Source organism: Oculina patagonica, chromosome 13 (assembly GCF_052425735.1).
Source record: "Oculina patagonica isolate OP01 chromosome 13, crgOcupat, whole genome shotgun sequence".
Taxonomy (NCBI): domain Eukaryota; kingdom Metazoa; phylum Cnidaria; class Anthozoa; order Scleractinia; family Oculinidae; genus Oculina; species Oculina patagonica.
Window position 1 is genome coordinate 35,792,014 of NC_135770.1, and position 11,597 is coordinate 35,803,610.

Consider the following 11,597-nt stretch of genomic DNA (forward strand, 5'->3'; position numbering starts at 1 on the left):
AACACCAGGCGGGCGCTCTATCCACTAAACTTCGGAGACTCTTGTAGTGAATAATAAAGATGGTAAATTCGGAGACTCTTGTTGAGCAAGGCCATTTACTAGGTTCATATGTGACACGGGACGCGTCCGGCACTGTACTTCTAGGATCAGCAATGCTATTTTCTTTCTTTATTTATCACAGTACGCTATAGACATTGCTTAACTTAGCAGTATGCAGGACATGTGTCACATATCAACCTAGTAAATGCCCTTCAGTTCACTTTAGGTCTCTCGGTAGCTCAGTGGATAGAGCACCCGTCCGGTCTTTGGGAGGTCATCCATCGGGCAATCAATTTTTTTCTTTGTGCCACGCTCGTGCCATGACGAGCCTTGAATCTGTCTCATTTCACTAACGCGCTTTAAATTTACCATCTTTCTTTATTTATCACAGATTATTTTTGTTATTTTGTTTTGACATAATATTTTGGATTCTCGCGTCAAAATCGCGGATTCGTGTCACGCGCCGTCATTGGACTCTCACGGGACACAATCTGTCACGTGGGCTTTGTCAACCCGTCCCGGAAATCGCAAGATGGCGGCGGATTCAGAAGATGGCGAACTGATCAAACTGAACTCAAATTCCGTTGAGGTGGCAGTCATCGGGGCCGGATTGAGTGGTATACCCTGGTTGACACTCTATATATTTACATCCGTCATATTTTTCATGCATGATTGTTAATGTTCACGTTGGAGATTTTTTTCTCAGGTTTGTTTGCAGCTAAAGTTCTTCAGGAGGAATACGGTATTGATGTTGTAGTTTTAGAAGCAAGAGATCGAGTTGGTGGAAGGACTTTTACCGTAGCGGTTAGATATCTCATGCATGTATAGTGTAATGTATTATGAACTACTGTAAGCTGTAGCTTCTAGTTATCAGTTTTCAGATTTCACAGTTACATCACCAATCAGCACTTTTTCCTCTGGGAGGGGTGGTTAAGTGGATTGTGGTTGGGATTGGGATTGGGATAGGGGTGCATAATTTTTAAACCAAACGTTGGTTCTCACGAAAATGTGAATTTATACTTTTACATTCATGCTGTGTTTCAGAGTCAAGCTTTGAATTCCTGCAAACCACCCTGTGAGCAGAGCCTCTTTTTACTTCGCTGTGGTTGACATTTGGGAAGGAAAAGAGGCTCTGCATAAATCATGTCAATTCTTTAAAGTCGCCGCAGCCCCAAAGTTAGGGCTAGTGAGTTGGATAAAACCGTTTTTTGCTGCGTGGGAATTAATTTTTTGGTGGGGTTGCCATTGTCTGGTACATTTCATTAAATTGTTCATGGGTCTTATATTCTTTAATTTTCAGGATCCAAGTAATGGTTTCTGTGACCTGGGTGGTGCTTATGTGTGTGAAACTCAGACAAGACTGTTAACACTTGCCAAGCAGCTGGGAGTCGAAACATATCAAGTGTTTGGTCAGGGACAATCTGTTGAGCATTTCCTGGTAAATTGATCCGTTATTAATATTGGATTTCATTTTATCATGTTACCGGGGCTAATTACATGAGCTGGGCTGGCTCAGTTTGCTGAGATCTTGACCAATTTATTAAAAGCAACAAAAGTTAACCTTGCGATTTCATGGCAACCGAGTCAGCCTGGTTGGCATGATATTGGGATCCTGGCTAGACCGGGCTGAGATTTTTTCACGTAATCACTGATGTTCACAGGCCAGATCTTTTTTTGCAAACACAAAAAATCAAAACAATGTGTAAGAGATAAAAATACAAACCAGTACGTACATAATTTAAAAAAAAAAATTGTTTTACCTTTTTTTTTCTAATTTACTATATTGACCTCAGTGATATGATCCTTTTCGAAAAATTTAAGTTTGCATGAAAATTTGCTTCTCTACTGAATTAAGTTATGCTGATTTATATCAAGCATTACATAAAATTAATGTATCTTAGTCACTTTCAACATCTAAACCGATTTCTGATTCAGGGTAGAAGAGTAACCAAGCAAGGGGCCCTTCCATCCATGGGATCCTTACTAGGGGCTCTAGATGTGAACAACTTCTGGCAGCTCCTAGACAAGATGGCTCGCCAGGTTCCTTTGGAGGCCCCTTGGAATGCTCCACATGCCTTAGAGTGGGATAAGATGACTGTCAAGCAGTTGATTGATAAAAAGTGTTGGACAAGGTGAAAAAAATATAACTCCCGCCAATATAATCAGCTTAAAATTTCCTGCAAACCCTTTTATAATTTGTTGAACTTAAAACTTTCATCCAAATGCGAAAAACACGTAATGTTGCTGTTTTATGTCTCCAGTGTGAACGACTTCATCATGACGTAGCAAAAACAAATTGACAAAAGCATAAAGACATGAGGAAGAAAACTGATCTTTTCTTGATGTCATTATCCCTGTGCATGTGTGTGTCATCATGTTGTTAACTTGCTACTGTTTTTAATTCCAGCTTGTCTTATAAACTCTTAATAAATCTATTTTTGTTTTCAGATATGGAAAAGCCGCCGCAACTACATATGTACAAGGAATTCTCACCTCAGAACCCCATGAGATCTCACTGTTGTTCTTCCTGTGGTATTTACATTCTGGGGGAGGTAGGTCTGGTTTTAAGTGTTTATCATGCAGGCTTTGTTATCCCATGAACTTCCAAACAACAATAATTATTATTAGTCCACTGAATTAGTCCGCTGAATTTTTCTCCATTTAAAGCTGATTTCCAGTCCGTACTGCACAGACTCGGGGTTTGTTTACGTTTTTGTTTTGAATTCGTTGAAACGTTACACTTCGGTGACAGCATACATGACGTTTTTTAGTCCGCCATTACAGTTCGTTTCGTTCAAGAGTTTCCGAAGAGCTGAAACGTCGGTTTGAAATAGCGTCAAGGTTCTTCTACTCGTTATATTTGTTCTGCAAGGATATCTGGCGTTAATAATGAAGAAAAAGGTAAGTTTGTCGCGGAATTTTTAGTTTTGCTTGTAAACATTCCCTTCGTGTGGGCTCACATAAACATTGCAGCCGAGATTGCGCAGTACGGACTGGAATTCATCTTTAAGCTTGCAAAATACATCACAATGCCCAATGAAATTATTGTAATCTAGATTTTTCCTACTTGTCATATTATTCTAGTATTTATTATATTAGTTTTTAATTAATATCTTTGCTCTGCAGGTACAAAACGTAACATTGAATTTGAAGAAGGTGGTGGCCAGGTTGGTTTATTATGTTGGTCACCTGTATATATATATGCCATGTTGACATAGTCTATCCTTTATTCCAGTGCCTCCCCTCCCCCAATCTCAAATAAAGTGCCACATGGCCCCTAAATAAATGTAAATGTGTCTTTTAAAACAATACCCCCTATACCAATAAATACTCTATAATAAGAGTGCATAACGCAAAGCAGGGAATTAGGTACACTTTACAAATTGTTCTCTTCTTACAACATATTAGTGCTAAGAGAATTGTGTTTAAATTCATTTTCATGTTAAGAACCTTGTTAAATTAAGTTGATGGGTGCTTTCAAGAGATACCTCCAAGGTATATTACTATAAATAAAAATAAGTCCTCTGGAAATATCTGCAGTTATTAATAGGTTATTCATTAATAAATTTAAAACAATAGCAAATGCAAAACTAAAATGTTGTTTTCTTTTAATGGCCAACGTAGGAAATGAAATTATATGGAGGTTCTCAGACAATCAGTGTGAAAATGGCTGAACATCTTGGTGGTAAGATCTTGGAGATTAGCGATGTCAGTCTAGTAGTAGTCAATATTATTTTAGTATCGTTTACTTATAAAAGCTTAATTGGCTTTCAGACAGAGTGAAGCTAAACAGTTGCGTTGTTGGAATTGAAGAATTTGACGATCATGTTAAAGTGAGATGTATAGATGGAACAGAATACAAGGTATATTTATCTGATGATGTGCATGCTGTATTGAATAAACAAACATAACATACAATACAAGTGATACATAAAAAAAAGAAAAACTATATACACGAAAGCAAAAAGCGAAAATAAGTACATTCAAATACATTCAAAATGTGAATTTTGAATGCTGTTGTAAATACTATTATGTACTGATCAAGACTGGATGACATACACTCTCAAATTTCTCAAAATCTGGTTAGACCGACAATGCAGAGGACTTGAACCGGGGAGTTCAAGTGAAGAGAAAAGCTCTAGATTAACCACCGAATTCTCATTAAAGGGACAATGTCACTGATTTTACCAGATTTTTGAACAACCAAAATTTATATTTCTGTCGCATGAAACCTAGAAATAAGAGTCCATTTTTATTACAAATTGCTATATTAGAGCATTGAAACTGTTAACTAGCATTATTGGCTGCGGATGGCGCGGATGGAAACGGATTGCAATTTGAAAACGTTAGGCAAACGTTTTCAAATTGTTTCCTCGCGTCTTCAAAAAATCGATATTTATAGCCGTAACTTGATTTCTATCCACAAATTAAGGTTATATCTTCCTTAAGATGTTCAAAGATATTGTTTTTTATGGGTTAGGTTGCCTTCCACTAATTTCAGAACAGTTTAGACCAAAAATCTGCGAAATCTCTGTGACATAGTCCCTTTAAAAGAAATATAGCCAGTAAGGAGAATTTTAGTTATATTTGGTCTGCATTGTTTTTCTTGGCTTGGTTATGAAAGAGGTAAGCCTGCGAACACAGAGCGAGAGCCCGTCTCGGACGTCTGCGTTAGCTATAGCCTGCATAGAGGCTCCCCAGTGTGGCATGGGGTGCATTCTTGGCTCCCCCAGGACACGCTCGGCTAGTTTCGCTTGCCGCTTTCTTTTCACCCTTTGCCAAACTGGAGAGCCTGTTTGCAGGCTAGTGTTCGCAGGCTAGCTTTGTAAACAAATCCAGGTTGTTGGAATTGTATTGGCATTGCTGGTAATGAAAATAAGAAGCATTTTGGTTTGGTAAGTCGCTACTTGGCATCATACTAAAAGAAACCCACGCCGAAAAGGAAGGCGAAAGGTTAAGTCTGCACTTGGCCAAAGTAGCCCAAACCACCTGGGCTCCTGCCGGTTTCTGAAGCATGACACAATTAGAATGGGATGCTAGTCTAACATGGCATTTTATCAGGTTGACAGTTCACTGGTACCCTACATGCATATAGGACCATATAGGTGAAGAAAGATGGGGGGGAATCAAGTGCCTTGCTTAAACGCACAACGCAATTACCAATGACTGTTGGCTGACCTCTTTTTTGTTTCAGGCGTCGTTTGTTATAAACACAATTCCTCCAGCACTTCTCGGAAGAATAAGCTTCAATCCTCCCCTTCCAGCCCTTAAAAATCAGGTACGAAACACCGGGACTCCTATGTGAAAGGGATGCGGACGCTTGTCGGAAAATTAGAATTAAACCCCAAAAGGAGACCAATCTGGGCTTGGCTCAAGATTTTTGACCCTTAAATGATAGCATGTTTCATGTCTGGTCCATCTACATCACCAACACAGTATAACGTCGTTTTTTATTTCTTCACATGCAACCCTAAACGAGATCTTGACGGCTAAAAGTATTGGCTTTCCGTCCTGAAAACCCTAACTGTCCCTAAGTGAGACCAAAATTTACACCCCTAAGCGAGACAACGAGTATCCCTATCCTTACATATGGGAATACGCTCGGAATAATACTCCCTAGTGATTTGTTATTAGAACTTATTGTCGACAAGGCATGCAGATCTAGACTTCCTTATGTATTCATTAAAAAAAACGTTTGTTATCAAATTTATATACTGTATTTCCCCAATTCAGCGTCTGCGCACTTTTTACTTCTTTTTTCTTATGACAATCTTCATCCCCATTATTAAAACAGCTTTAATTTATATGTAAACCTATTTATTTTTGGCAATAAACCTGGAATATTTCTGCTTTATCTTACTTCATACACAATTACACATTTGTTCTGTTTACTTGTAAAGGATAGGGGGTGGGTTATGGCGCATTGTTGAGGAAATACACCTCGTTAGTTTACTTTGTCTTTCGAATTATTATTCAGTTTTAAAAACAAACTTTCCAGGTATTATCTGAGTTTCAGGCGAGTGGTAAACATGTCTGCATGTAGTTAAGCATTTGTGAATGTGTTTGCTCCAATGTTAGGCAATTCAAAGAATTCCTGTGGGTTCTATCATAAAGACTGTGACATTTTATCAACGCCCATTCTGGAGAGAAAAAGGTACAACAGTTTTATCTGTATTTTCCTTGTTGTTCAGTTAACTTCTATTGATGTTAGGCGGCTCCCAATAGTTTAGACCTTCGTTTGTTGACTTTATTTTGGATTCTTTCTCAGCTGGCCCGACGGTGTTCCTGGTAAATCTTTTATCTGGGAAAACCTGTTAATCTGGGAAACTTTTCGCTTGTGAAATCAGTATTAAACACGAGAATAGGCAATTTTCCCCAGGAAACCTCGCATTTCCCTTTTGTTTAATGGGCTCGTGTAACATCGGGTATTGATAACAAACAAGGCACCTAATTTGATAAACGACGAGGAAAAGTGTGATCTTGGAGCTCAAACGATTTAACCAATTGGAATTTTTTTCCTTGATGTCCAACAAAGAACTCTCCGCAACTGTGCTTTCTATTGTTGAAATTAACTGAGAGTCACAGTCCGTTGCAAGATGATTTCTTTTGACCTATTATTTTTGCTTGTTTTTAGGTCTCGCCGGCTATTTTAACTCGGATGAAGGACCAGTGGAAGAAGGCTATGATGACACTAAACCCGATGGTTCACATCCAGCTATAATGGGGTGAAGATTATACGTACTACACTTTAGAAAGTGTTTTTTGCTGTTTGATCCTGTTTGATGCAATCACTGGCTTCAAGGCTCTTCTACGGTTTCATGAACATGCTGAGTGACTATAGTTTATTTATTCATGTTTTAAATTTATTTTTTGTAGGTTTATATTGGCGGATCGAGCACGCGAGATAACCACGCTAACAAAACAAGAAAGGTAAGCCTCCCCCACCCCCCGCACTAAAATAATTAGCAGCATTTTACTTGGATAACCGCACCGCTGTAGCTTGTAGTGGAAGGAAAACTTAGCGTGTGCAAAGGCACCGAAACGGTTGATAAGGTAAACATTGCTTGCGTCGGCGACATTCTTGCCGAACCCAGAACCTTCGTCGCAATTTTTGTTGAAATTATGCAGTGATGATGTCATTCTTAGCTGCAGGTTGATTGGCAGCATTCCGTCACTGTATCCATGCACCGCTTCGAGGACAAATAAACACGCCGGCCTGTTTCCTCCTCTCCCCTCCAACTCCCGTGCTTGGTAAACATATCATTGTCGGCCTCAAACTTGTAACTTTCTCGTTATTTTTTTTTTAAGACTTTGACGTTTTCCTTTCTTCTTCCCTTAACCTGTTTTGTTAACTCTGTGTTGTTGTTTTAATCAGACAGAAACGTGTCTGTGAACAATACGCTAAAATTTATGACACCAAGGAGGCACTCGAGGTGAATATTCTTGATTTTCTCATGTTTAGTTTACTTTACAGTGTTGTCGCTATCAATAAGAAATGCGCCTCTATATTCTTGGTTTTGGGCCAGTATTCAGATTGATATCGTGTCAAGATAGCGTCGTACTCCCGTTATTAGCCCTGGGCTTATATTTGCACAAAGTCCCGCTCCCTTTCAGGTCGGCTTAGTTTCGGGCAGGGCTTCTATACGCGGGCATATTTTCGGATGGAAATTTACGTTTCAAAAATGTTTATGCTTCTTTTTTAAGGAGATACTGTGACTGAAATTTTTTTCTTTCATATAACTAAAGAATACCACATGGTAAACCTCTCTAAACATAACGACATGAAAACCAAAACAAGTCCTGCTGTCGCTATGAGCATTCTCTAACGACGTAAAATACAAAACAAGCCCTTCAATAGTGGAGGTGAATAGGAATTTGCTAATCACCTCCGAGTTAACCAATCAGAGCAAGCGAAAAGCACTTTTCACTTGTGTGGTTTGTATCCTATGGGCTTATAATTGGAAAGTTGTATCCTTCTTTCCTTTTGAATATAAGCCCATGACAGCTTATTTTCGGAAGGATTTTTGCGTCTGAGATTTGGGATACTACTCTTTTTTTTTGGGGGGGGGGGGGAGGAGCTTATTTTTGAGGCCGACTTATTTACGTAGTCATGTTACTTTAAGGACGTTCGCGCTAATTGTTTATGCGCATCCTTACTGCGCACGTAATTTATGTCGCAACGTCACGCCACGTCATGCACGAGCGCGCGCGCTGAGAAAACTTTCCAAACACATATAGGGTGGGTAGCCGTTCCATTAACTTCGCTTGCAGTTTCCTCTCTTAAACGGTCGGTGACCCCCACTTTTTTCGGGATATACCACCTTTACTGATAAATCTCTACTGATTGACAAAAAATGAGGGAAATTCCAATGTTGGAAGTTTGTTATTTTTTCATTTTCTCCCCTCGCGCGCGACCAAATCAGTCACATTTTCCAGTCTCGAGTGTTCGCAAATCCAATTCTTTAAGGCAAGATTTTCCTTAAGGGACTTCAAAAGCGAAATATATTTGTACAATGGACCCACTAAAATAAATTCAGACAAAGAAAGTTAGCCTACATCAATTCATTTAAAATATTTTGTCGCCCGAAGCCGCTGAGGTCATATCGAGTGACGAAGTGAAATTTATCCAAATACGCGCCCTCTTTCGGTTATCGTATCTCGGAAACGAAATCGGTGACCCCCACTTTTTTTTACATTTCTGATAAAAGTAACTAATAAACTAGCTCTGGTGAAATTTTAAGAAAAATTGCAATGTTGGAAGATTTTCGCGCGAACGTCCTTAATAACGAGCCGGGAGCCCATAATCGCGCCGGCCCACACAACACAGTATATATTCTATCGGCTGATGTAATGTTTTTTACCTTCCTCAAGCCCATCCTGTATCTTGAGAAGAACTGGATGGCGGATGAGTTTGCTGGAGGCTGCTATGTCGGCACGTTCCCTCCTGGAGTATTAACAAGTTACGGAAAGTAAGTAACTTAGTGTTATTCTTCTTTGTAGGTGTTTTTGAAACTTTTTTATTTTTATCTGTATTAGTTAATTTATTTCGAATGTGTTCCTTATTGTTTAGAGTGTTACGCATGCCTTTTGGTCGGGTGCACTTCGCGGGTACCATCACGGCGTCACTTTGGGCTGGTTACATGGAGGGTGCAGTAGAATCCGGAGAACGGGCAGCTCTTGAGGTAAGCAGCTTCATGTAATACTTCGTAAAAACGTTTTCTGGTGACATTTAAAGATGTTCATGCTACGCCCTGCGTTTGGCTTGCATCTCATTCACATTCTCGACCCCAAAGCACTTCTCTTTTGTGCATGACTGCCAGTCACGTGCAAAAGACAAGAGCTCTGGGCTCGAGAATGATCTCATTCAGGGAAGAAGCAATTTTACTATAGTCGCTTGTTGCCATAGAAACAGGAGTTAAACGCCGGCTTGTTAAGCTTTTAGAATCCGTACACAGCATAACTCGGCCACACAGTTCGGCCCAGTAATAGTACATTATAAAGAAAAGAACCGAATAAAACGAAACCTCGTTAAAGCGGCGAACGCATTTTGCCAGTCCTTTGGCCCTTCGTTATGTCGAGGTTCCAATGTATTAAAAAGTGTAAAGCTCCTTATAATCTCTTATTCCCCGGCTTCGTCGGATTAAAATTGCCTAAAGCTGCAAGAGGTTGATCACTTTAGTAAAATGCATTTCAGGTCCTGTGCAGTCTTGGCAAGATGACAGCGGAGGAAACCAGGAGGAGACTCAGTTCTGAGGTAAAGTCTGTCAAAAATAAACGTTTCATCTATGAAGATAATCTCATTACAAATATGGTGCGTTAAAAAAAATCTAGAGTTGACAAAGATTGAAGAGAGAGTGTCACGACTACAAGGAAATGCACAGGGGGCCCTCACATGAAATTAGAGTTATATAAAAAACTATTTCTTTTGTACCTGCTATTGATGCGTGCTTTGTTTTGTGGCGGTCATTTTGAATTTTAAATACGCGGTCAGCTGGTGCGAGGTCTGGAACCTGGGTCAGGGACGGCCGAGAAAATAAGGAAATTCTCGGGACATCCGATCGCACAACGAGAATAATTTAGTGTCCACTTTCTTTGAGCTCCGAGCGGTTTCCAAAGATTTCTTGATTTCAGATCTCGCACCAGCTGCTGGCGTATTTAAAATTTGAAATACTTATCCGCCACAAAAACAAAACACGCATTGATAGCAGGTATTAAGGTAATCTTTTATTCAACTTCAATTTTATGCGAGGGCACTCCGTGTAAACACAGAAAGTAACCGACTATCAAGTCGTCCTCGGCCAATAAGGGTGCAAATATATCTGTACAGATTTATCAATTTATCAGTACCCGCACAGATTTATAAATTGTCACTTATTTAATTCAAAATTAAGACATCTGTTTTTTTCGTCTTGCAATTATACAATTCAAGGCAAAAGCAACAAAAAAGTGGCGTCGAGTTTCTGTGTTAGACCACTGTATGCCATGCGTCAGCATCGTCCACCCAGACAAATTTCTTTTTTTTTCGTGCTTTTCAACAGGATTTAGAATCAAAGTTTCTAGAGTTTTCATTTATGGAGAAGTACTTACTGCCGTCCGTTCCAACCTTCTTGGCATGTTCTTCATTCCTTGGTGGTGCGGCTGTTATCTCACTAATCTGGTGGAAGTATTGTTCAAAGTAAACTTCAGTCTCATCAATGTGGTCGACACTGAAGCAGCAACTTACGGACAAACCAAGAGGAATCGACTCGTATAGAATACGATGCCACCTTGTGATTATAACTACAATACAAGCGAACATCTTTAATACCGACACCAAAGGGACAGAAATGAGTTTCTGTGTTCTCTGAGGGAGGTGTCCGTATTTTGAAGATTTTCGTAAGGTTCAACGGTATAAGTATTTTTTTTTTTTGCTTTTTCACATAATAGAATAATAACATTTTATCACAAATTTATAATATAGGCTAAATATCTACAAGAAAAAATGACCAACTGAAAGGTATGGAATGCTAGTAATATATATTTTTTAAAACTTCGAACACAAAGTGTTTTAAAATGAATGAAATGACCCTTGCAGTGCTTTTTTTTCTTTTGGTGTTTCCCTTTCGAAAAATGATACGATAATTCATTTTCGATAAATTCGATATTTATTGATAAAATCGATAGCCCTAATTCAAAAATAGTTAATTATCGATTACTCACAACGAAATCTTTTATCGATTTTTATCGAATTTCGAAAACATTAATCGATTTTTATCGATTGTTATCAAATGTTATCGATTATCGATATTGTCGATTGACTACCCCAGGATATAATACACCTCTATTTGATATATAATTATTTCGTAAACTTAAAAGTACGAAAATGTAAAATTGTACAATGTGCGTCAATAAAATTGAATGGCATACAATGTTTATTTTTTATGAAGCTGTCTGCAATGCTGTGTGTGCGGAACTATTGATTTCTGATTAGTTCCGAGAAGCAACCAATTGGGACTCACTTTTTGATATGTACAAGATAGCCACCTTAATGTACAAAATTTATAATTACACATCACCGA

General features: G+C 38.8%; 1 protein-coding gene across 1 annotated transcript; it reads left to right on the forward strand.

Moving 5' to 3' along the window:
* Positions 1-67: 67 nt before the first annotated feature.
* Positions 68-11,116, forward strand: LOC144635815 (amine oxidase [flavin-containing]-like). The gene is made up of 17 exons (XM_078494930.1): positions 68-656; positions 746-843; positions 1,340-1,477; positions 1,975-2,171; positions 2,488-2,591; positions 3,166-3,206; positions 3,664-3,724; positions 3,814-3,902; positions 5,234-5,317; positions 6,118-6,193; positions 6,674-6,764; positions 6,916-6,969; positions 7,415-7,472; positions 8,911-9,008; positions 9,110-9,221; positions 9,734-9,793; positions 10,578-11,116. Exons 1-17 carry the CDS (start codon positions 572-574, stop codon positions 10,716-10,718), a joined length of 1,587 nt encoding a protein of 528 aa, XP_078351056.1. The 5' UTR covers positions 68-571; the 3' UTR covers positions 10,719-11,116.
* Positions 11,117-11,597: the final 481 nt, after the last annotated feature.

What these genes read in the sequence shown, in the direction of transcription:
- LOC144635815 (XM_078494930.1), top strand. Translation starts at nt 572, where the DNA reads ATGGCGGCGGATTCAGAAGATGGCGAACTGATCAAACTGAACTCAAAT. An exon ending in ACACCAAGGAGGCACTCGAG is followed by an intron (nt 7,473 to 8,910) that starts GTGAATATTCTT and finishes ACCTTCCTCAAG; the next exon opens with CCCATCCTGTATCTTGAGAA. An exon ending in GGAGGAGACTCAGTTCTGAG is followed by an intron (nt 9,794 to 10,577) that starts GTAAAGTCTGTC and finishes GCTTTTCAACAG; the next exon opens with GATTTAGAATCAAAGTTTCT.